This window comes from Apostichopus japonicus, chromosome 17 (genome assembly GCF_037975245.1).
Source record: "Apostichopus japonicus isolate 1M-3 chromosome 17, ASM3797524v1, whole genome shotgun sequence".
NCBI classification, from domain to species: Eukaryota; Metazoa; Echinodermata; class Holothuroidea; order Aspidochirotida; family Stichopodidae; genus Apostichopus; species Apostichopus japonicus.
In genome coordinates, this window is record NC_092577.1 from 21,514,790 (window position 1) to 21,541,674 (window position 26,885).

The window sequence follows — 26,885 nt, forward strand, 5'->3', positions numbered from 1 at the left end:
TTCAGTCTAGATATGCAATAACCACTGAGGTAGTATAAGCTGTTCTCTTCATCTGTGGCCATCGGGTCAGGTGTTTGTCTCAGATTAATGTTCACCTCAGGAATGTCACCTGATGTTGGACGATCTGGCGTTTCAAAACTCAAATCGGCGAGGAAGTTGTTCTCATCGACCTGATAGTTTCCAGCATATGGTGTCTTCAAGAGCTGGGAGACGGTTATGATTCGCAGGGCATATTTGAATTCAACTGGGGAACTGATTGGGTTCTTTGAGCGGACACTGCTGAATACATTGTCCAAGCAATCTTTGGTGAAATGTGATGTCAGGAGGAACTTGTGTTGACAGGAGGAACTTGTGTTGACAGAGTAATGCCTGTTTGCTTCCAAGAACTTTTGGTTCCTACTTTGATGGTCTTGAACATCTTTATCATGTTAGCTACAGTTGTTATAGCCGCTTGATATTGTCCAGATTCACCTTACTCAGGGCCATAACAGGATGTCGGCTTGACATCAGGTCATTCACCCAGAAACCATGCAGTGGTTAGCACATCTGGTGAGTGAGCCTCACATTCAACAAGGAATCGTAATGCTGCAAGCACAAACTTAATAATAAAAAAGTTCATTGCATGTCATACTTTCATTTTCTGGAAATGATAAGGATTCAGTGTTGCTTCTGTTAATTTTGGGGCCAATCTTCAAAGTGAGCCTGTAAAATGAAAGTAAAGTTTTATAACAATAACGTAATAAAGTAATATTTAAAGTCCCATTCAGGGTGGCGCCAGGATTTCCCTCCTGGGCTCCCAGTTCCCAAGTCAATTGGGCAGGCTAACAATGACAAAATTAATCTTCTGACTGGCCAAAGCAGACCTGCAAACCTAATGCAAGTGAGGAAAGTAAGAAATTTGCAAGATACATGCTCATGCCAAACTGAAAAGTTTAAGAAACTGTCATAATTAAAGACTAAACAGTGAGAATTTTACAGTAAACTACAATAGTTGGCAGGCACGAGGCCTAGGGAAGTATTTTTGTCTTTTGTAGGATAAGTTAGCTGGAGATGGACTAGGACTTTTCTATGCTAAACCCCAACGTTAAGCCTTTGGGCCAAAGTGTAGGCCTTATGGAGTTTTCGACTGAAACTTTAAGGCCTAGGTACTTTACAACTTTGCTGTATTACTGAAAAGTATGTTAACAATTCTTCATTCAAACCTCTGTTGCATAGTCAGCTATGTGCTTATACTATATGCTTATACTAGGCCTATCTCAGGCTAAGCATAGCCCTTTGTATTGTTATGCCCTCCGTAATTAGACATATGATCGAGTGACGCACCTTTTTGTCTGCGTATTGGTAAGTTAGTCCTAACTCCGGCCTGCTGCAGTCAAGACTTAACGCCTAGCCTAAGTAGGTTAGCACTGGTCTAACTCCTACTGTCCCAGACTAGCATTGGCCTAAGTCCTCGTAGGCTAGCATTGGCCTAATCCTAACTAAGCTAGGCCAGGCTTTTTATAACTCAGTCTCAACCCTGAATTAGCAAGGCATATGCTTATTCGCTTTGATCTCAAATAAAGGTAAACAGGAAATTCTGGCCTTTTCTAACCAAAACATGACGATCTAATCTTTGATGATGAGGCCTAGGTTATATGGCCTATCCTCACCTCACATAGCTTTGTACTATTCCCTTTAGACCGCCAGCCTGCCCGACCAACTTTTATTTCCCAAATCTTTCTCCTTTGGACGTCGGTTGGAAAAGCCCAAAAAACCAAAAAATTGGTCTTCACCTTCGCTGGCTACATCCACAGCCCGCACAGCAAGGCATAGGAATTGTTACGCAAGTATTGTACAAAGTATGTATTGTTAGTGCCATCTGCTCATCGAAAAAAAGTTTTCATTTGGTACTATTACAATCGGTCCCCGTTGGCCAAACTCTCTGAATACACGGCTGTGGTTTATGTATCAGGATAGCGCCCTCTTTTTGGGAACAAAATGTCAGCGCCCATAGTGACGGAGATTTTAAAGTTGTGTATCGACTATGTACTGTCAATTCTTAAGTACAGTAGTTGATATTTGATAGTGGTCAACAATACTTCCAGAATATGAACTGAAGGGTTATAGGACAATGTTTTGGTTTGAAGGATTACCCACTGAGCAACTTAAAGGGGCACAATGTGGTTGGGTTAGTAGTGTACTTATTGTGATACATCTTTCCACATATATTTCAATTGTTGAAAGAGGTATATTGGATATTGTAAGTCTTATGTTGAGTGTTATATTCAGCGAAAGGGCTGATTTTCAACTTAAAGGCACAGTTCAGTTACAGGGTTGATTTTCATATTAAAGGGACGGTATATACAGCGGATGTATTGGGTGTTATGATAACAGCGTTTTAGGTATTAGAAGCACGTTGGTGCAATTATGTGTAGATGTGTATCTATTTTTAGCACATGTTGACACAAATTACAGGGAGCTAAATTTCATACTGATAAGACAGTAACCTAACCAGTTGCTATGGCAACAACATCCATTTACCTTGGATTATACCGTCGTTGGGTAAAGGTTATTTGAATATTATTGTATTCATATTTTTAATTTTCTTTCTTTTATATCGTTAATTTTCCCTAAGGTGATATTGCCTGTCATTGAAGTCAATAGTGATGTTCAATTCATTTTCGACATGCCTCATTTCAAGGTTTTTGGGTTTATACGAAACTGGCGTATGTGCTTTTAAAATTAAAGGGGTTGTTTAGGCAGACGTCACATCAATTTTGGTATTGTTTAATACTTTCTTCAACACATTAGTTATATGGACTAGTATTTAAAGTGTGATAATGACATTTCGTCGCGTGTTTTGCTATGACTTGAAGTGAAGATAATATTTCATACGACTTATATCGAAAGGGTTTAACCGTTAATTTTCCATTTCATACTGGACTGTTAAGTTTACCTAATAAGTTGTCTGTAAAATACACAATAGCCACCAACCAGAAAGTGGCGCGTTCACAAACCTGTATACCGTGTACTTTGTATTGTTTCTATTAGTTGTACGCCACTACCCTTACATTAGGTGTTCCGAATTTTTGGGCAGACACCCTCACATCGTACGCCTATGTTCGTCGGTACGTTTGTGGATTTAGTGATAAATTGGGGTCCCTGGCCCTCCCTTCACGAACTTACTCGTCGCTATTTACGAAACTAATAATAACTATGTAAGTTATCCGATTGAATTACCCCAAGAAATATACAGGGGCGGATCCGCATTTTTTGGCAGCAGGATGTTTAGGGGTTATTTGTCAGAGCGATCTAAGAGGAGGGGTGCACCCCTCAACTTTCAGAATAATTAAGGGTCCTTAGATATAATCTGGTGCTATTGCAACTTTTCAAGCAAATTAATTAACAAATAGTTTCTTGTGGAACCCCCCCCCCCCCTCCCCACCAATCTGCGCCTGAACTATACTTTGTGGGAAATATCTACTAAAATATTTCCTAGTCTAATATTGGACAAAATGCTCCTAAACTGCTAGGGGCGTAATTATGTCTGAACAAATGAAAATACCAACCATTTGGACAAAGATTGAAGAGCTTCGTTAAGTGTCATGTACTGGGACGGGTTGCATTAACTTTGTATATGTAGAACATGGTCGACCCACCCGATAAGAAAAATAGTACACAAAGCGCTGAATTGAAGCTGGCGAATAATGTAATTCTATCAGACATGTTACTTTCTTCAAAATCATACCAAGTTTTGTACGATGGAGTATAAGAATTGCATGATACAATTTTTTCAAGTTGGCAAGTAAAAAGTGGTCAAAAAAGGACGAATATACGAATAGTCCTAGTTTGAAAATTCCGCACACCGATTTTTCGACTCTCGTAAATTGTACCCAAATTTGGGTGGCATCCTACATATCCCCCTTTATCAACTTCGTCTGTAGACTTATGATTTCAGAAATTAGAAAAAGTATGAATGACATTATTTCAAAGATTGGCTACTCATTATTATTAAATCATCACCAACAAAAGAATATATGGTAAACTGTCATTTTGTGTTTCGAACATGTATTTCTTAATAGACTTGCATATCACACAAGGAACCCGAGTAGTCCTTGACAAATGATGTATGACTCCAATGGCCCATGATGACACATGTTGATGAAGTGCCTTGAAGTTTACTATACAGTTGTTTGTCGCTTCTCGGCCTTTTGGCTAAGATCATGAGTAGTATCTGTTCCCTTTCGAGGGGAATGGTGATGCACATCCGACGATGATCACACAGTCACAGTCCCGAGGCAAGGGGACTGGGGTTGAGAGCGGATCAGTCGTTTGGTAGTTTGGCTTCGTGCCCAGGTTCTTTCCTGGGCGACTTTTCCTTAAAAAAAACAAAGTGTTTGTGTGGGTGTGGGAGGGCATATTCGTCCCAAGTGACCGAGTCCAATAATGTCTCAGATTTATATTTGTATTCATTTTGTTATTACTTGTTAGTACCTTTTGTTCTTAATTTTTATGAGTTTTTATATAGGACTATTTATTTTAATATTATTTGTTGTTTTATAAAAAAGAAATTGTATGATGGCATATGGCAGAACGCCTTCCATTAGCAAAGTTTAAAGCCTAAGCGCGCCCTTTTTTTCCAAACTTCTCAGATAGCCAACGTGTCATGACTTATTTAACAGGATTTAGTATTCATATGTTGTTCGTACTATGTTTCAGGATGAAACTGAAGTCATCTGGGTACTGGATTCTGATGAGGAGGCAGAACTAGAGACCCCGATCGTCAATGTACGACAACCGGATATAGAGGCACACGAAGTTTCTAGGCATATCAAGAGGCGAAACCCCACATGCCATCCAAAGAGGCTGTTTGAACAAGACATCATCGTAGATGAGGTCCAGACAACGACAACCAAACATGAAAAGACATTGCAATATTTAGCAAAGAAAGTGATTTGCCAAGCGCTTTGGCACACTATAAAACAAAAATGTGATGATTTGTGTTACGGTTGTAGTGTGGACCATCCCAGTCAGGTTGAGCACGACTGGTGTCTCTCGGCCACGGACGATGAACGCCTCCATATGTTCCTGGATGATGCTGTAATAAACTTAGACTATGAAGTTATTTTTTACGACCAAATACCTCGTTAAATGTCGTAAGTTAAATGGCATTACGCAGAAATTACAATATATATACGACAGTTGTTCGTTTGTCGTTTCTCTCTTACAAGTCTCCGTACTTTGATTTTTCTTTGCCAGGAATATTAAGCTATCCCATCCCTACCTCGCATGTTCCCCGTTCACCCCATATTCCCCCCTTACAAATGATATAATACCAACACCTTGTTTAGCCATTTAGGATAATATCGACGAGAGTTTATCATTCACTGTTCGCTCCTCTCATAACAAAAAACATTGTCCTTCCCCATCATGAGTGCAAACACGGGACTTCTTGTACAACAGATTTATTACGAAGCCCGCCACCCTGCGAGCTATGGAGGGGTTAAGAAACTTTACTCAAAAGTAAAAAAGAAGGGGTGCATCAGCTTACCCGAAAGGCAACCTTGACTGAATACGTTATATAAAAGCTCAAGGAGACGTTTCCATAGAAACAGAGTTTTGGTTAGTGCAATGGATCACCAGTGGGAGATGGATTTGGTTGATTTAAGTTCTCTTTCGCGGTACAATCGCGGGTTTAATTTGTTTTAACGTGCATCGGTCTTATCGAAGCATGCATGGGTAGTACCGATCAAAAATCAATCTGGTCCTACATGTTTTCCACTGACAGGACGTCATTACAAATTCATACTGACAGAGGTGGGTATCTTTTAAACCAGAATGTCAAACGATTCCTTGCCCATATGATAATAAATTTTATGTAGAAGATTTTGTAACGATCTGAATGCGTATCTATGCAAAGAGGGTCGAAGGTCCAACAAACTTCACGTCTGTATAATTCTACTTATTCTGACTGTAACCAGCAATTGACCTTGAACGACCTTCGACCTTCATGAAAAACACTAGGGATTATCTGCTCATCAAGGGTTACCAACATACGAAGTTTAAAGTTCAAGAAAATTGACTTCTTGAGATATTGTGTTCACAAGGCTTACAGCCTTTGACCTCTGGTGACCTGAAATAAATTTTAACTTCCATGAAAAACACTAGGGATCATCTGCACACCAAAGGCTACCAACATGCCAAGTTTAAGCAACTTTACTTCTTGAGATATCGTGTTTGCAAGGTTTTTAGACTTTGACCTGTGGTGACCTTTGACCTCGATGAAAAACACTTATACCGCGGTCCCACGAACGCGGTCTTGCTTCAAGCAAGCATATGTGGAGCTAAAACTGTAACCGCAGATAAGCCCTGCAATTTCAACCCGCGTTTCAACGAGTTAACTCCGGGCATAGCGGCATGATTGGAAAACCGTGGAAAACGTCGTGTGGGGGGCCACGCAAGTGATAGACCAATGGAATACTGGTATCCTTGCTGTGGGAGTGTCTAATTACTGTGGTCGTCTTTGGAAACGTGCGTAAATCGATTACACAGGATTCATGTATCACAGGTTGTATGTGCCGTATAGCAAGCCATATGTTCAGATACTGTATAGCCAGGAATTGTTCCGTAACAACTCCCTAGTATAGTGTATTTCCTCTCCGCGGTGTCATTGAATTCGCTGATTCATAAAATAATATTACAACCGCGAATCCCCATTTGCTATGTTCAAATCACATCAGGCCTGCATTTAACTGAAACGTGTATGGCAAGCCATGTGGGGCAAACACTGCATAATATATCAGCGTATTAATCGTAATTTATACGCGTATTAATTAGAATATATACGCGTATATATTATTAGCCAATCATATGGCCCAAATATATCCGCGTATTAATTCGAATATATACACGTATTAAATCGAATATATACACGGATTAGGTCGAATATATATACACCTATTAAATAGAATATATATGGGGATTAAATTCAATATATGCACGTATAAATTAGAACACATTTCCGCTCTTGTTGTGTACTAATACCAATGATAAATGTTTTGGCTGGTATGACTATGGCAAGCCATGTGGGACAAACACCGCATAATATATCCACGTATTAATTCCAATATATACGCGTATTAATTCGAATATATATGTGTTGTAGCCTACATGTGTAAAGTTTCGCTTTTTAAAGCGATCTCGCGTGCCCGTCAAAATTGTATCGTTGGTTTATGTACACAACAAGAGCGGAAATGTTTTTTCGTGTATATTGTAATTAATCCGTGCATATATTGGATTTAATCCCCATATGTATTTTATTTAATGCGTGTATATATTCGAATAATACGTGTATATTTTCGAATTAATACGTGTATATATTCAAAATACTGCGTGTATTTATTCGAATGCGTGTATATATTCGAATTAATACGCGGATATATTTAAGCCATATGATTGGGTAATAATATATACGCGTATATATTCCAACTAATCTGACCATTTTGTAATCGTTCTGAGGATAGTTTTTCTCTGATGGTATACTCTCGCTTGCATAGTTGCTAGAGTTAAATCAGGAAAGGTGTATTATTTTTCATTTCATTTTCTTTCTGTTTTGTCGAAATTTAGAGTAATGAACAATACCCAAAAACAAAAAAATAAAACCCAACAGATAGCTGTTTGTGTGTGCACTCCAAATACGTTACGGTCATGGACAAGGCGATTCGTTAACTCATAAACTCAGAATAAAATAACATGAAATGTCAGAATGAGGGTATAGAATGCTTTCATCAAGTCGAATTTTGTATATTCAGAGAACATTTTGACTGCAGGTTGGTCGTTTCGTGTGGGTTTTACGTGTGTACGTACATTTATCACTATAATTTTCATCGTGGCTGTTCCGTTCAGTTATGGAACTTTCAGGTCTAACTTTCGGCATAATCCTGGCTTCGCCATGCACAAACATAATCCTGGTTTAAGAGCTGAGTGTTAGGGAATGGGGATAATTTGCACACATTTTATCATGGCAGGGGGTTCCACATGGGTTCAAATTGTGTTTGTGTGTGTGTGGGGGGGGGGGCAATTTATTCGACCACACTTTTAATTAGTTTTGTTTAGTGGTTACAATTTTAAAGGTTAAATTTTGTCCCCTTCAAATCTACAGCCGATCCAACCACCGTTTACCACGTAAATCATTTATAATATGTAATGACGATGCGATGTCATTTAATTACAAATTAATGTAACTACAGGTTTAATTAGTGGGTAACTACATGTTTTGCGCCCGTCTCCATGCTGCTTTTCATGACTTTATTCAGCAGTTATGGGTCTACTCTTTTGGGAAGGGTTTAAACATCCAAACAAACTAGTACAACAATGGTAGGACCAAATGTTATTTTAAATGAAAAGCGCTTGAACATATTCTTACAAAACTCTTCAACATTTTCCAATGGATCGAAGCATCACATGTGCTTGCATACTTCTTTCAATGGACTGCTGTCAATCGATAAGTTATTTTGCTACAAAAAGTGAAGTGTGCAACAGAAAATATAAAGATGATATATTCAGGGAGAGGGGAGGGGGTGCTCGGCAGGCTATAGTATGTTCATTACGGTGACAAGTTAAGTCTGGTATATACATACTCCAATATCGTATACAACAAATTAACTGAGTTTACATCAAATAAACCACAAAATAGATAATATATGCCATACAGGAACCCTGACAAGGTATCATGAATATTCAACGAAGTTAAACCGCCTCTGCATAACTTCCAGATTTTATCAGAGATAAGATGCGTCTAGCGCTCACTTTTGTATAGTCGCTGAATTAAAAGAGATCATGGAGTTCCTTTTGCAATTTCTCCTGGCTTCATTGCCTATTTTATCGTTCGGTTTACATCTTATAAGGGAAAGAAGAAGGGCAATAACACGGCACATCAGGAAAAGGAGACAAATTTCTACATATATGCGTGAGAGGAGGAGACGTCAACGCCAACGGTCATTTATGCTAACTATGGCCCTATCCGTAACGCTTGATAAAAAACCTAGGCCTAGAAGCATTTGGGTCAAACCGAGAAGCTCGTCCGTTTGTGAAAATATGTTTGTTAATTTCACAGACACAGATTGGAAAGAAAACTTCCGAGCTGTCAGAACAAGAGTGGCAATTACGTTGTGGAGATTAGCCACCAATTGCGAATACCGCACATTGGGAAACATGTTTGGTGTCGCCAGAAACACTGCTTGTAAGATAGTTCACGAGGTATGCTCTGCCATAAACGAAGTGTTCCGAGAGGAGTATTTGAAATTTCCAGATGCTGAAGAAGTCGTAGAAATAGTTAAAGGTTTTGAAAATCGGTGAGGATTTCCTCAATGTGTTGGCGCGATCGACGGATCCCATATTCCGATAATTTCACCAACTGATCATCCAGCTGAATACTATAACAGGAAGGGATTTCACAGCATTGTATTACAAGCGGTTGTTGACTTCCGCTACAGGTACGTAACATATATACCCAGGGGGAGGGAGGGTATGTAATACGTCAGATATTAAACTAATAATTTAGCCTTGATTTTTTGGCTCATGCATACAATTATAAGAAAGTCAGCCAGGAAAGAACCTGGGCACGAAACATTTTGACTGATAGATGCTTAAGAAATCATTGCCCAAATGACCGAATTGATCTATATAAAAATGAGTAATTACTATCACAAGAGTACCTATTTTAATAAACCACCTGTTCATTGTGACAGTCAATGGTGTATTCGCATGTTTCGCTTTTAATAAACACTATTTAAAAACGGAAGAAAGAAGTTCTTTGTTCATAATGTAAACATTTGGGAAGTGTCAGTAATATTTATGTGCGACCTTTTTTTATACCAATATTGAAGAAAAACATTAATTCAGCTTTCATCCACCGGTTGCTTTATGCGGAATCGGGTCTAATTGCCACTTTTTCCAATTCAGTGTAAGATGTTTGGAGACATTCTGCAAGTTGTAGGCCCTAAATATGTTCCAAACGGTTCATTATACAGTGTGTCAAATTTCAGACAAAGGCAGACTATCCGAGGCGAATCCACCTTTTTTGACAAGGGGGGGGGGGGTAAAGCCGTGGTTCAATTCTAACCTAACTTGAAACTGGTTGAAATACCTACATTGTACATTGTTTGTCATTTTTTTCAAACTAGATTCATCGATGTTAATGTCGGTTGGCCAGGTCAAGTACATGATGCCAGGATATTGTCCAATTCCTGCATCTTCAGGAAGGCAGAAGCGGGAACACTTCTCCCAAACGTAAGTCACCATTGAAATAGTATTCTATGGCTGCGATTTGAAATAACATGAACCAAATGGCAACAATGATGCAAATTGGCCGCAAATTACTTGAAAATTAGTTCAAATAGAATAAAAACACAAGCAATGACATCCAAATGACCACAGATTAAGTGTTCCATAGGTAAGCATTCGCTGAAGTATATCAAAATCTTTCAAAACAATGATATAATAACGACATCGTCTCTTTATAAAAAGTGAGATAAGTCACCAACCAAAAACTTGAACGTTTTGATTAAAGCATCGTTTTTCGCAGAATTTCTAAATATAATTTCCTTAGTATTAACGATGTTGCTTACAAGCTTGACTAGTTTAGTTTCACTTGAAGTTCCAATAAACACGTGAAATGCTATAAATTATAAATTGTTGTGACTCGGATTCGAACAATAACATATGCTTGCAACTAGTGTAGAAAAGTGCCCGAGCGGCGGAGATGTGATTAAGACATTAATTTGTATGAATATGTTTGACTCTGACTCAAAATGCGGACTTGGACTGCTGTTATGTAATGTTGTTTTGTTTATGTATGTTTATTCACTAGACAGACATGATTTCTATTTAATATTCACAGTTGTGTCGCACCATTCAAGGTCAGGAAGTTCCTATAGTTATCCTGGGAGACCCAGCCTATCCACTCCTCCCTTGGTTGATGAAGGGGTTTTCTGACACAGGCCGACTGACAGAAGGCCAAAAGCTGTTCAATTACAGACTTAGTAGAGCACGCATGGTCGTCGAAAATGCTTTTGGAAGGCTTAAAGGAAGATGGCGTAGTTTAATGAAAAGGAACGACACTAGCATGGAAAGTTTACTGACCCAAGTGATAGCCTGTTGCATTCTACACAACTTATGTGAATCAAGGAGGGATCATGTGAATGGTAACTGGCTTGAGGAAGCGGAGGAATATAGGCAACAGCAGTTACATGAAGATCCCCACGACGGCCAAGATAATACCCGTGCAATTTCTTCAAGGGATGCACTTGTGCAGTATATTTCGTGGGAGGATATTAATTATGCCTATATATTTATTTTATGATATATTTTAGAAAATAACTGTATAACTAGAAAACTTCATACTCAAGTTAGATCCAGATTTTCCTTAGACGATGCTAGGTACCTTTAAGCGAATTTGCTCGTTACATATGCCTTTTGCACTTATTTCTTCCCACGAGCTCCTATTATGTACTTCGCGGAATTTCCAGAGTAGCGAGCGAGTTGGAAAGTGTGAAAATCTGCTCCCACCACAAACTTACCGGAGTCCATTTTCCTTACAGTCGAGTACATTAGAACTTCGCATTACATTGACGCATTTGAATTTATATGACATAAGTTTTTCTAAAGTAGCAGTCAACAACAAGTGCAAACAATGGCACGATAGTTTCGCTAGATTAATTAAGAACTGTGTATCATCTTCCACTTCAAAGGTGTGATTGTCAGGTGTCACAGGACGAGACACTTCTTTCATGTTTGACTCTTTAGCTTATTTAGATTAAGATCTGTGTATTCTCTCCCACTTCAAAAAGTGTGATTGTCAGGTTCCATAAAGTTTCACAAGTTAAACAACACATTTCTGGTTGACTTTTATTGCGTAACGTGTGCCAGTAGAGTTGCATTGGGAAGTGTTCAAATCTAAAGCAGGATAGGTAGATGTGATTGACATTCATTTTGCGTACTAATTTTCTGTGCATGTTCAATGAAAAGAGCTCACCATATGCAACCTGCTACATCCATTCAGAACTGCCTGAAATTTTCATTAGAATATATTTAGCATTCAGCATGTTGTTTTCTTACATGTCCTTTTCTCAAAGCGATTTCTTCCAACACGTCATCCTCTTTTAACTGGGTTTAATGTTAAAACTGCAATTTGGTAAGCTGCCAAGAAGAAATTTTACTATCAGTGTATCTTGTTAGTATTGCACTAAATAATTTATGGCGTGTAGACTAAACGCTTTACGGTGGCACAACCTTTGTATAGCCTGGGCTTTACACTCGAACTATTTCAATGAAAGTCGAGAATGCGAATAGGTCTATCTGTTTTAGTAGTTATCAAATCAACATGTATATCTTTTCACATTTGCAGTTATTATTTTGTAATAAAGAGTTCAGCAATATTCGCAGTGAACGTATTGCTGGAAGTTTTCGGTGTGTTTTTTAGGAGGTCTAAAACATTCGACCTTTGTTAATAGATCAATTCATGCTAGCTAAAAATACATTCATCTCACCCATGGTAGCCTACGCATGGCTAATTGAAGAACAGTTTTTTGTACATCCCCTACGGATCCTAAGCAACTTTTATAATTTATTTCTTTCTTTCTTTTATAATTCATTTCTTTCAAAAACTTTACTAGTCATCTTTCGTTATTGTTTGTTGTCTTTTCTTGTTGTTGTTATTTCGGACTATAATCTCAATGACGTGAAACGAAAAACTCGCCGGCCAGTCGAAATCCCCGATAACTACCCCCTCCGCCCACCCTCCCCCAGTTAAACAACAGTATGCTATCTTTAAAAGAATTGTCTGGTAGCGCTTATACGTTACCATAAAACGATAAATAGCTTTCCAAACATGTTTTCAAAAATGAGAACGCTAATGTTGAGTTTGACAGGGAAACGATTTTATGATCATTTAGGATGGATATTTGAAACATTCTTTGAACAGTAGAGAACATTACGTCACCTTCGCAAATGCAGATTACGGCAAAACCCACGCTGCATACAGTTCCTACAGTAATCACAACAAATACCGCGTTTGAATACATTATGTTATTAATTTTTGGTGAAAAATGATATGTGTTTAAAAAAACCATTGAGCCGTAAAATATGTAGTTCATCGGTGATTTCATGATTTTTGTGTAACACGACGAAAGTTTGAACAGTATACTCTTTTGTTTATCCTTTTGCTGTCAGTTGATCCGTGAATTTTATTTCAGCGATTTCGAAGAACGGCTTAGTATTATGTGCAACGCAATGTTCCATGTGTACGTAATGGTTCTGGGACAAAATCCCCCTCCCCGGACAAAATCCCCCCAACCAAAATCCACCTGGACAAGATCCCCCAGACGATATCCCATGACCCATATAAAGCCTGCCTGCAACAACCAGCAATGGCCCAGGTGTGACAGTCAAGGCATGGATCATTGCACTGGTTAGGGTATCGGTCAGTGCACCGGTCAGGGTAGCAGGGTACTGGCGAGTGTAACTGTGAGGGCTCCTGGTCAGGGTACCGGTGATCATACTGGTCACTGTACCGTTCAGGGTTCCACTCAGTGTACTGGTCAGGGGATTGGTCGGGAGATCAGTGAGGGTAATTGTGAAGCTACCTGTTAGTGCGACATTCAAGAGACCGGTCAAGGTACTGGTCATTGTACCAGCACTAGTAAGGGTACGTGTCAGAGTACGTGTCAGGGTACGTGTCAGGGTGCCTTTCAGGATACCAGTTGGGATAGAAGTCGGGTACCGGTCGAGGTACCGGTTGAGGTACTGGCCGGGATACTGGTCAGGGAGCCATTGAGAGTACCAGTGGGGGTACCGGTGGGGGTAACTGTCAGGCTAATTATTAGGGTACCGGTCGGGGTACTGGTCCGGGAACCACTGAGAGCACCACTGAGAGTACCGGATGACGGTACCAGATGACGGTACCGGATGACGGTACCGGGGACACAGGAGGGAACGGGGCACAGGGGGAAACGGGGGACCGGGTGGTGGGATGACGCATTTTTGTAGAGAATTGATGGGATTTTTATAGCATGGAGGGGTTTTGTCCTGGGAGGATTTTGGCTTGGGGTGATTTTTTCCAGGGGGATTTTTGTCCAGGGGGATTTTGGCTCGGGGGGAATTTGTCCGGGGGGTTTATTCCTGTCATCATACGTAATACATAGGCAATCATCTGTGCGTGTACACGCAAGAGTGTAGATGCTGCGGAATGGGAGTGCTAACTTCAAGTCGCTCGTTTGGTCTATTTGCATGCGTTCGAACAAACGGTGATTTTGGTGAGAAGCTGGTGAATTTGAAAACCAGATTTTACAAGAAAAAACGTCGATGAAGACATGGTATGCAAATCTTTCACCAGACAATTCCCTTCTAAGGTATAGTAAATAGGACACGAAGGGGACGATATATACCTTTTTACGAAACTGCCATTAATGTCAATTATGAATAGAATTTATATGGCTCGAATATGAAGTTGACACTTTCTAAAAATGAAATATCGTCTAGTAAAGGAGAGTAACCCGCCACAGTTAACAAGTGAAACATGCATATAAAAAAGTCATGAAAAGAATGGTTGTTAGTATTTGTTTTGCTTGTACATATATTCGAAAATAAACATAAAAGTACATTGTGATAATAGCCTCAATCACATACCAAAGAAAGTACAGTGGGTTCTTAAAATTTGGTAAAGAAAAAAAAGGAAGATATTTAGCCAAAAAAAATATACTAATCTACTTGTGTAAGTGAATGAAAAGACTAGGCAGTGGCTCCCTGGAAAGAACAGAGACCCTATAATCTTGGGTCATTCCTTTGATAATCGTGACTGGGTCCAGGAGCATTCTGGTCTCCAGTGGTTTCATCAGGCATATAATTTGGATGAGCAAATGGTCCCGGTGGTGGCGTATTGGGATAACCAAACGCAGAACTGTTGGCGTATCGTCTATAATGAAAGGCAGTTGGTTGGGCATGGTGCGAAAATGGTTGTCCATGCTGCGATGGACCTCTGACATTCATCATCGACACTGTTGTTGGCCATCCTGTCGCTGCTGGTGTGGGTGGTCTTTGGGCAGCTACCATGCTAGTCATGGTTGTCATGAAGTTTGTCAGGCTGTCTACAAGCTTTTTCTCTTGAGCTAGCGACTCATTTCGCCACTTTTCCTCCGCTTCCCTTTGCTCTCTTCGCCACTTGTTTTCTTCGTGAAAATATCTTTCATCTGATTGTTTTTGGCATTTGTGAAACTCCACTAGCATGGATTTGTTTCCCCGTCCTTTCTTTGTGTTCGACTGCCCTGGATCTGTTTTAAATATAAGTACGATAGATAAAATGTTTGTGTTGATTTACAGAACACAATACTGCAGAAATATAAGTGAAATATACCAGTGCTATTTCTGTGGTCCAAGGCTCTCTGTTGTAACTAATATTCAAGGGAGTACGCATCTTGCAAAGAAAGAAATGTATATATTACAGAAACGCCATACATATCCAAGAATCAGACCACAAAAAAAAATTAACTTGCTTCCATTTTTATTAATTACCCAATAGGCAATTACCACATCTATCCTCATGTACTAAAAAGGTTTTGGGCGCAATAAGTTAATGGTTCCTATCAGAGAATTCGTATCACATGCATGATCTCAAAATTTAAGAGCGTCCTTCCCTCCGCTTCATTTATAATCTACATGTAAACCTAGTTACTTTGAAAACGATCAAAAAGTGAATACCTACACATGTCACTTCAAGAAGACAACTATGTTTGTAGATATGACACTAATTGAAATTAACAACACAAAAACAGCTTTAGAGCAAAGATATAATACTGCAGGGTCAGAATATAAGGTTCACTTGTTAACGTTAAGAATACAAGCATGGTTAGGTTCCTCACGGGACGGTGTTTACCAAACCAACTTTCATTTTTAATGCGACTTGTTACTGCTACAAGTTACGATATCTGTACGCTATACTAGTTGCAATCGAAGTTTGCATTATCCACCTCTCCTTAAATAATATTTAAACTTATTCAATCTTGAACAAGAAATGTAGCAACGCCACTGCAGATATATCTCAACAGAAAAAAATGTAATCTCTACCTGCTGAAGCTGTTCGCTTTCGTCTTGGAGCACTTGGACCTGGTTCCAATTCGGCTGGTTCTGTGAAGAAATAAATAAATATTAAATACCAGAATATTTACTGTTCCTCAATTCCTCCATGACAAACTAGGGGATACATGCGAAAATCAGCGTAAAACATGAAAGAAATACTAATTTCATTTAGCGAGAACAAAATCAAACAGCTTCAATTGACTTTGTGTTAGCTCCATGATGAGGGGTATATGGTAGGAGGCATGGAATAGGCTGGACTACATTGATATCAATATTCCATATTTTTTTTTTTAAATGTGTCTTATTCACATTTTATTTCAGCGAATAATAGTCCTGGAGAAGGGGGGCAATACTTGGTTTGTGGACGTGGCAGCTTTACTTCACATAATACATTAGCGACTCGTAAATAGTTTACAGTATGGAAATTGAAAAGAAATCCCCTGCGGTACGAACTCTGTGACACACTGGCAGAAAAAAAAAGACCAACATTTTCTACGGAAATTTCGACACACGATTAAACTGTAAACGTACAGACATTATGATAATAATCATGAGTAACAACATGCTATACGGTCACAGTTCACAGAAACGACCACGAAGCAACATGCAACATGAGTTGCATGAAGTTTTAGCCGCCGCCAAATATGATTTGGATAAATAATCTCACGCATTATATTTTATTTATAGCCACAAAAAAAAAAGGCTATGCCACCAAATATTGGGGAATATTAGATATATCCCCACCTAAAATATTTGCCCCCCCCCCATGATCGCCGCCCATCTGTTAAGCATACTACTAGCGGTGAAAGAATAGGGTTTTTCGAGGACAGTGGATGCAAGTAATTACATCGACTACTGCGTTTGTATTCTTATACATGATTCAAAATTTCCTTCAAAATGTATGGTGTTAGCCTGTGAACCCCCTCCCCATCCCCTCTGGGTATTTCTTTTTTATTTAGCTTTTCTGAAAGTACAAATGCTCAGCCTCCTGTCATACGGATTGGTCAAGATTATTTATAGGATTAAAGCAATTGATTGTCTGGCGTAGATAAACTTCACATTTTTGCAAGGTGTGCATAAACAGAAGTAAAGTGGCGAAAGTAAAGAAACGCGTTAAGATGCGGTGACTCAAGGAAGTGAGATCGATTACTATACTTCAAACAATTCACTGTAGCCTTAATACCTGATGGTGGGGGCGATTCTGGAGGTGATGGTCCTTCTGGGCTGTCGTGGACTTGGCTGTCATCTGTTTCGTCATTTGCTGGTTTTTGTGGATCATGATGTAATTGAGGAAAGAGAAAGCAGTGGTTAACCTTATATCTACGGTATATATCGGAGGGTAGGGTTAAAGAAATATGAATTAAATTGTAATACAATTGGTCACATTATCCCACATGTTTTATACCCTCATATAATAATATTTAATAATAATCAGCAGTCATTATTACGACGCTAAAAAGACAAACAAATGATTGAGACGATTCATGCATTCCAATCGTCCTTAGTTCTGGCTATCATACAGTATCGATGTGAAAGTGTCCTTATATGAAAAACGTCTATGTATGACCAGTTTACAATAACACAAACTTGGCTTGAGCGGGTCCACGCTAGCAATGTGAGACCGGTAAAACGTTCCAGGTATTGATTAATCCATATGAATGGAATGTGTAAATGCTACCTTAATCGAATCACTCCAGAAATATTCTCGAACAAAATGGCAATAAAAAAAGTTCTTAAGTAAGCCACTGAATGCATCTAATGTTGTGTCCAAGCATGGATGTCGCGCGACTTACAGGGTAATTATAAATTATGTTCTTATCGATATGTTTTAATTAGAAAAGAATCTTTAAATATATTCCATCGATAACGATTACGGAGGTTACAACTATTCCATGTGTTATGGCTGTACCCACATATTTCCCATTTACTCAGTTTGAATTATACGAAGCTCTAGAGAGGACATGGGAATTTGTTTTGTATTACGTACGTACGTGATAATTTTACGTTCACTGCCTCAAAAGTAGCAGATATAGGGTAGGCGAGCTATACATGCTTAATGAAATGACAAACTTTAAAACAGCTTTTTCTGTGTCAGTATATCTGGGTCTCTCGTTGACATGTGATTTATTTTTTTAAGATGATAGCAATTAACCAATCACATATTTCAACTGGTAAACGTCATTCATCAACGTTGTGAATAGCGAATGTATACTCCACCCATATTCCCTTATATGGACGTTTACTACGAGCTTCATTGACCATGATTTTGACGTTGGTACACCCAGTCTAAACGGCGGGAAAAAGTTCAGCACATCGGTGTAATGTATATAAACGTGTTAACACATCGAGCTATGTACACAGCAATAATTATTTACGGTCAATTGTAAGTCTTGTCTTTTTAAGTTAGCATACATGTGTCATGTGGCTTCTTGTTTTGACTGAACCAAGAATACATATGTTCTAGTTAGCCTTTTTTATACGTACCGTACCGTACGTGTTTTACAATTTTTTTCTTTAATACAGGCTACATTGTACAATTTTACGGACCTGATGAGTTAGCAACTAGGCTACGTGTTAATTGGGATGCTACGTGTTATGTTATGTTGCTGATTATCGATAAAATAGAAACCAGTAGGCCCAGTTAAGAAAATATAATATAGGGCCTACTTACTGTCGTCTTCGTTAGGAACGAAGGTAAACGTCGATGCTTCTTTATCACTCTCTTCCTCTTCAGTGTTATGCGTTTCTTGAATTGGCGCGCTTCCGACCTCTACTACACGGACAGGATTTGCCGATGGCCTGTCTCCCAGTATTAGGCTCAGTTCGTCCTGAAACTTGATGGTTCTCCTTTCTCTCCCAGAAGTTTTTCATTTTGTATTTTATTTGGGTGACCGTTCTGCCGTAGCCTTTCTCTCCCAAACGCATGCATATATCCCTGTACACTTGAGCATTGCGGCATGTCCCATCAAGTTTCGACATAATACTTGCGTCGCACCAAATGCCAAGCAATGCAAAAACCTCATTGTCCGACCACATACTTCGCTCTGTCTCAATCTGCGACATATTGAACTAAAATATAGATAATAATGATAATAATACTTGGCTTTGTCGGTTATCTGGACGTCTTTATGGAAGCAGCTGAAACTGTATCATGCATGTATGCAGATAAACGCGAGCAGCTACACTGTGTACTAGTCAGCTATGCCTTACGTAATTCCTTCATTCTCACTGCATCGGTCCTTCGTACACACAACCAAGTTTAGAAAAAACAGTTTATGTCGATACAGTGACGGAAACCATAACAGATAACAATCTGCCGTACTTTTCTTACACCCCAAGGCAATTATTTATTTACATTGATTAACGTTTACCCGGGCTTAGCTGTCCTAACCCCACCTCTCATGAGGGGCTTAATCAAGCTCGGGCTTGCTCCGTTCCCACGGAGTAAAAGGGTGGATCAACTTGCCCTAGCCTCGATAGGTCGATCAAGAGTGAAGCAAGCCCGCGTTCGTGGGAACAGGCCTTAGGGATCATCTGCTCACCAAGGGCTATCAACAGCCCAACTTAAAAGTTGAAGCAGCATTTAGTCCTTGAGATGTGTGCTTACAAGGTTTACAGACGTTGACCTCTTGTGATCTGAAATGACTTTTGACCTCAATGAAAAAGGATAGAGAACATCCATCCACTAAGGACTATCCACACACCAATTTGAAGTTCATCCAACTATTACTTCTTGAAATACCATGTTTACGAGCCAAAGCCATACACGAGCCATACACATATACAGCCCCACACACGCCATCACCGATGCATAGATTCCGTCATCCTTCGGTAAAGGAATAAAAATGAATGGATACTCCTATTAGAATGATTTTCGTTGTTTATTGTTGGGAAACAATTGTTTTCATTACAAAATGGGTAGTTTCTCACTGAGAAAAGTTTGTATGCTAAAACTTACAGCAGTTCACAAATCTGAAGAAACGAGTACATGAGTATCAAGTTCCAGACTGGTAGCATGAACAATGTGATAAATTTGCTGGCAAAACTTTGTTTTCATTCAACCTATCATATTTAAGGAGCCAATAATCAAGTTAAGATAATTACAACTGTCCTTTAGAATTACTAGTCACATAAGCCAATGGATATTAACTAGAGACGAAATACCTCTGAAACTGATTACAGAGAAATTACAAAGAGAACTCATCACTGATTAACTAGTAAAAGTAGCAACATCCATACAATCAGCATAAGAAGAAAGAAATGAAAAGCAAGATAAAAACAACAAAATGAATGTTTATATAGATCATTACAATAGAGATTCAGCCACTACAACCGCTACACTGCCTGTATGAGCAAGATGAACTATTAAATTGGTTTGGGATCTTTGATATGCCACATCTATCTCACTGAATGGGAATAATTTCCTTTCACCATCTTTACCTGAGTTTATAGTTTTGTACCATTTGTTAACTTGTTATATTGTCAGTTATTACATGCATGTTCAAGAGTAATTCTTGTTATTTGTAACCTATGATTACATGTTGTGAAATGAACTTCATGTGGTTAAACTTGTTGGCAAAGACTTTATTTTCTTTTAATCTATCATATATAAAGGTAGGAAAATGACAACAGTCCTTTACAAGAGAAATGAAATAGCTATCAAACTGATTACAGAGTAATTACAACTAGAATTAATGGCTGATTAATTAGCAAAAGAACAAAGAAAAGAAGAAGCAAGATGAAAACAACTGAATAAGGGTGTATATAAACATCATTAAAACAGAGATTGTGCCAGTACCTGACCACTACAGCTACTGACTTGGCTGCATGAGAAATAAATGAAGATCAATAAATGAAGAACAGATAAAGTAGTTAGGTAAGCTTAACCAGTGGCTTCTTCACTTCCACGATTTCTGTGCCCTTAACCTTAATAGTAAAAAGCCCAGGCAGGGAACACATGAGTCTATCCTTCAAAGGTTTGATGTAATTAGAACCATCAGCAACTGTCTCACCATCAAGTTGGCATCACAATTGGTAGTCATTTTCTCTTTCTTCAAATGCAAGAAGGGTGAGAGGTTTTCTGGAAGAATCAACAAGGAGAAAGGTGTTAGTAAGGTCCAAAAAGTTATGAGATTCCTTGACTTTTAAGGTGAATGTGCAACTGTTGCATGTGAGAAGATGAAATAATATTTACATGATTTCGCTTCTCGGCCTTTTGGCTAAGATCATGTGTAGTATCTGTTCTTTTAGGGAATGGTGATACACACCTGACGATGATCACACAGTCACAGTCCCGATGCAAGGGGACTGGGGCTGAGAGCGGATCAGTCGTTTGGTAGTTTGGTTTTCGTGCCCAGGTTCTTTCCTGGGTGACTTTTTCTTAAAAAGTATATTTACATGATTTCAATCAGGCTTACCTTTATTTCAGTGCGTGAAGTTGTACACAGTTGTTTTTCTTTCATGTACTCTAGACTTTTCATGGTGAGAAAGTCTCCAGGCTGTATATCTTCTTCGGCAAACTTTCTCCATAATGCCACTTTAAATGGCGTCTTGTTTGTCTTCCATCACAATTGTTCTCCCCATCGTTTCGAAACCACGTGCTACAACTTGTCTCGGGCTTTCATAAAAAAAAACTGCTTGAAATCAAATTGAAAACCAGTCCTTCATAATGGATCGTTTTTAATTCAGTCAAATTCCTGGCTCTGTTTGCAATTTAGTTTGAATGAAATGTGTTACATTTCAGTTAGTCTAATGTTTTAATATCCACTTAAGAAGCTAAGTGAGTTACGTCATGACAATTTATGGCACATCAATCTTTTCCAACCCAGCATCAGACAGGTAGGTAGGTGAAGATACATCAGAAGTTATAATTTACCATATTTGAGGCCGATATATGTACTACAATGTCCTTTTTCCTTGTTTAGACTGTAGAGCGTATAGATTGCGTATTCTCAATTTGCATAATACCTCATATGCAGGGAACATGAATTGAACACTGCTCTGTTATAGGCTATGGCTTGGGTTTTAAGCATAAAGCGCACACTGGATTGTGACGCTTATATGTACAGAAGCTACACATCTAAATCAAAGGCCACTGTTTGTTACATTTAAATTTTGCAAAGAAAGATAACCTTCTTAGAAAGTTTCAAGAACGGTCAGTCAGAAAAAAGAATTACTTCTTTCTGTCGAAGGATGATATGTTACTGACAACTGTTAAAGGTCATTTCATGAAAATTATAGCAACAATTTGGCGGGTAAAGACCTCCAGAAAAGTACTTTTTGAAAACGTCCAACAATTAAAGCATGCTATAAGTGTTAGCCTATACAGACTACTTTTACGATTTCAGAAAGTGAACATGTTTCCTTTGTTTGGATCTTGGGAAGTAACAGGAAGTTGGCTAGGTCTTTTTATTGATACCTCATATCACTTTCTCCATATAACTTTTGAAGCATCAATTTTTAAGCAAAGAATTGCCATAATGGTTATGAAGGAAAGTAATTTTTTTTTCTTTCAAATTGCAACCAATCCCAAATGGTAGTCATATTGTGGCATTAAATTGGTGACCCGGAGTAATTAGGATACAAGACTACACATGGGAAACACTTGAGAAACTATAATGCATATTATGAAAGAGCAAGGCCTGAATTGCACACCAGCCACCAACTTTCTTCCACATTGAAACAAAATGTAATGCAGATGACATTCCTATGACCCGTGCTGTGCTGAGAATTACAACCAGGTTTCATCTGAAAGCGACCTCCAGGAACAGAAGAGTTGTTTTCCACAATTTGATTTCTGTTGGCCCGCAAAAGACCTTTCACCTCCAACTAAGCAAAAGGGGCTTGAGATACTAAATGTAGCACATCTGCATGTATACCAAATATGGAATCAGTCGGAATTTCGTTTCTTGATATATTGTATTTGTAAGGTTTTATACGCACTGACTCTTTTAATACCAAAATACTACCAACTCCACTAGAAACTGTATGTACGAGATAGAATAAGCATTTGACATGATTTTCATAAAAAATCCTTTCTGAGAGTGACACATCTGTGATTGAAAAGATTATACTTTAGCATAAACTTCCTATCTTTTCCAATAAAATGTTCATTATTTTGTGATCCACAACACATCAAGGCAAAGTTGCTGAAAGACATATTTAAGTTTACAGGCAAGGCATTACTGATACAAACTGACAGACTGCCTCTGTTAGTTTCTGTTCCCAGATCTGCTTGAGTTGTTGGGTACTATACCTACACAAGAACAATGAACTGAGTTTCATTTTCATTTCTTCCTGTCGATTGTTTCCTTAGTTATCTAAGGGTGACAGACATTGACATAGGTGCATTAGCAACCACCACCTACAGTTTTTAATATTCCGGGATTAATCAGTATTTCATCATCGTCGTATCCATGTTCAAGTCTTCTCCTGGTTTCTGCAGGTCTTGTGGCTGGATCAGTGATAGTTCGTAAAGAGAAGTGTTGCTGCTTTAAAATTCTGATCAACTGCAATACCAAAATATTTTTGATAACAAGTAAGAAATGTTTTACTTTCCAGAATAGAACATAAAAGATTAGTAGAATATATGAAAAGGAACATGTTGTGGAAATAACTACACAAATCATTATCACACAAAGTAGGTGTACCTATCTGAAAATCAGACAATTTGCAATCTCCTGATAAAATACACGTGCTGCAAAAGTAACTACAATTGATGTGGGATGATGTGACATTTAGTATCATGTCAGGTTTTGTGACAAGCACTCATCTGCTTTAATGTTACCCATACTGCCATGTGGTCACTGAAGAAGCTTTCGTGGACTCCAGTTGATACTATATCTGTTTGTGGTATGTTAACTTATATGCGATCAAGAGATGAATCGTAGTCTGTGGTTATACCATTAACAATTTCTTCAAACTGTTTGTTTTCATCAGCGATAATAGCTTGTTTTTATCTTCACTGTCAACCAAGAGATCTACATTAAATTTACCAATGGAAACTGTTCGGATAGGCTTCATAAAGGTGAACAAGAACATTAAAGTTTAGAAATTGATGTATGGAAAGGTTGGTGACCGATAAATGGTAATGACTTGTAGAGTACCACTTACTGTGTTTGCTGGTGTTGCTGTTATTTCAACATTGTTATAGTTCAGTGATTGTTGTTTGGTTGCTATGATGTCATCATTTGTGTAGATTGCTGTCCCATGTGGTGAGTGTGATGCAGAGGTACAAGGTGGGAAGTTCAGGAATACATTGTATCCATCTATATGCAGTTGTTTTGTATTTGTTGTGCTGGATGAGTGACATTCTGTGAAGATAAGAATATCAGCTGAGAGCAGAATGCCATCACTCTTGATGTCTATCATGTGTTTTCTTAAGGACCTTACATTCTGAGGTATGATAGTTGTACTGTTCTCAGTAGACTTGATTGATGGTACACACATGTTCATAGCCCTCTCAGTCCGCAACAGTTGCATTTCTTCCACAACATTTTGATGGACATTAATTTGTCACCTTGGCATCTGTGTACAGTTTTTAGCTGCAGCTGGTCTCAATGGGAACTGTTTACGTACAATTTCTGCATTCTTTGAACGGCCAGTTCTAAATTGTCGAGCAATTGGTGTTATTAGGGTCCAAGTTGAAAGTATGTTAGGATTAAAAGGGTATCTTTTAGATTGGCGATGAGCCTTTCCGATACTGGAGTCATCAAACTGTATCCAAACTTTGTGAACTTCATTAGCCTGTGTTCTTTGAATGTACTTCACAATACCTGAAGCACCATTCATTAATCCATCATAAACAGCTACATTAAGACACAAGTCAATCCTTTGTCCAACTCCAAGATGTAATATATGGTGTAAGCCCATGGTTTTCTGGGGATTCTTTGGTATTTGCGGAAGAATTGTCTCCTTGACTTTTTGGCTGACAACACCAGTGACAACATCAAAAGATGGAATCTCAAACTTCATTGTATCTAGTATGTCGAGCATTCTGTTGTTATGTGCATTCACTTGATGATTTGTTAGCATTTTTGGGCACATTATGAGAAGGAACTTTTCTGGAATCTACAACAAATAAGTCCTCATCAGTTTGATTTCCTTGTCTGAGTCGATTGTCTCATGATTTCAGTCAAACAGAGGTTTTAGTTGGAAAAGTTCACCAACAGCAATTACACTGACACCACCAAAAACTGCCTTCGAACCCATTATTTGTTGCAGTCTTTGATCAATGTACCTGAACATGCCATTTCCAACCATAATTTACATCAATGAACATAACTTTCAAGCTATGATAAATCACTTGCAAGGAATATAACTTATCAGCTGTTAATGCTTTGTAATGAAACCCTTGGCTAGCTGGGATTCGAAGTGCACTGTGAATTGTCATGCCTTTTATTCCATAGGCAGCTTTACCTGTTGGTGCCATGGGAAGTATATGGATGTCGTCAGGGTCATATACTGAGGGTCATATACCAGTTGAGTAGTATCTTAACAGTGCGTTGTACAATGCCTTCAAAACTTGCGACTTATCAACACCGGCACCACCAGTGACAAAAGTGTACAAAGGTTCATGTTATAATTGACACCAATGCAGGACATGATTGAAGAACACTTGTTGCTTTGCATTGAGGCTGTTAACCAGCGAGTTATAGTCATCATCTGGCCTGCGAGGCTTGAGTAACTCCTCTGTGGTGACAATGTCATACATTTCTTGAGGACCACTTTCTACAGCTGTTTTTTCTTTCTCAACTCTGTCTTGCTGATTCATAGGTTCTGTATTGGGTGCAATGTCATTTGGCAGGTCTTCATCTGCATTCTCAATAGTTTCTATAGCACTTTCAATAGCATCACTATTGTGATTGTACTCTGCTTCTTTCTTGGTAACTTCCAAATGATCCAAGAATATCAGATTCGGACCGCCATGGCACAAACAACATCAGCTGCTCTCTACAGAACATTTCAACATCCTTACTTTTCTTGAAGCGAACATATCTGATAATCTTTGCTTTGTTTCTCTTCTTAAAAGGTTAATGCACCCATGGTTAAAACCCTCGCTTTCTGAATCATCATTCACAGCTTGTGTCAGTCTACATTTCTTCAATAAAAGAGGATCATCTTCATTTTGTGGTTCACTGTCATCTAGAGTTCCTCTATCTCTACTTTTATTTCCTGAGACATCAAACCAAGCTGTAAAGTCTGTAGAGTCGTGAGGAAGTTCTTGAATATACTTTAATGGTTTAAGAAGCACAGTTCGCTCTTCGGGTGGTGAAGTGTTGATGAACACAAACTGACGAGTAGCCTTCCTAAGTGGCATCTGCAGAACTAAATACACAGCCTCTTGGGCACCAAGTTCAACGTGATTCAAGAACTTATTTCCAATATGTCTGACACGTTTGATATCCAGGTTGCCATCTTTTGCTTCTTTTGTAGCTCTCTGCTTGATACTTACTAATATAAGATACAATGTACATTGCACAAGCATATGGATCAAGTACATACTGGATGTCCATGTTTGCCTTCAATGTTTCTAGCAAGGATTTGTTGTAAGCATTCACTCTGATTTCACTAGGTGGCCTCTTAAGAGTTTGTATTTGTACAAACAATCAAGTGGTTCATTCTCATCAGATGGGTTGCTGTCTGTTCTTTCTGAAAGTCTTAGCATGTGTGTCTGTGCCATAATGAGGTGCACCTTTTATCCAGACCAACATGTTGCTGGAACTCAACTCTGTGGAAAGAATGTATGATATCTCCAACTGGGTGGTACGAACTTT

General features: G+C 38.7%; 2 protein-coding genes, 1 long non-coding RNA gene and 1 pseudogene across 3 annotated transcripts in view; 3 read left to right on the forward strand and 1 right to left on the reverse strand.

The window, feature by feature from the left end:
* Positions 1–26,885, forward strand: part of LOC139954843 (uncharacterized) — a 72,239-nt gene that overhangs the window by 32,577 nt on the left and 12,777 nt on the right. The gene's annotated exons all lie outside the window — the stretch shown is intronic.
* On the forward strand, positions 9,115–12,573 carry LOC139954831 (uncharacterized). Its single transcript, XM_071954796.1, is given in 3 exon segments — positions 9,115–9,473; positions 10,164–10,269; positions 10,880–12,573. Coding segments are annotated over 3 exon segments (849 nt in total). The 5' UTR covers positions 9,115–9,192; the 3' UTR covers positions 11,342–12,573.
* Positions 14,138–18,966, reverse strand: LOC139954796 (uncharacterized). The gene is made up of 4 exons (XM_071954728.1): positions 18,782–18,966; positions 17,294–17,371; positions 16,099–16,158; positions 14,138–15,305 (listed from the first exon to the last, which is right to left on the reverse strand). Exon 4 carries the CDS (start codon positions 15,259–15,261, stop codon positions 14,800–14,802), a length of 462 nt encoding a protein of 153 aa, XP_071810829.1. The 5' UTR covers positions 15,262–15,305; positions 16,099–16,158; positions 17,294–17,371; positions 18,782–18,966; the 3' UTR covers positions 14,138–14,799.
* On the forward strand, positions 21,310–21,532 carry LOC139957806 (U2 spliceosomal RNA; annotated as a pseudogene).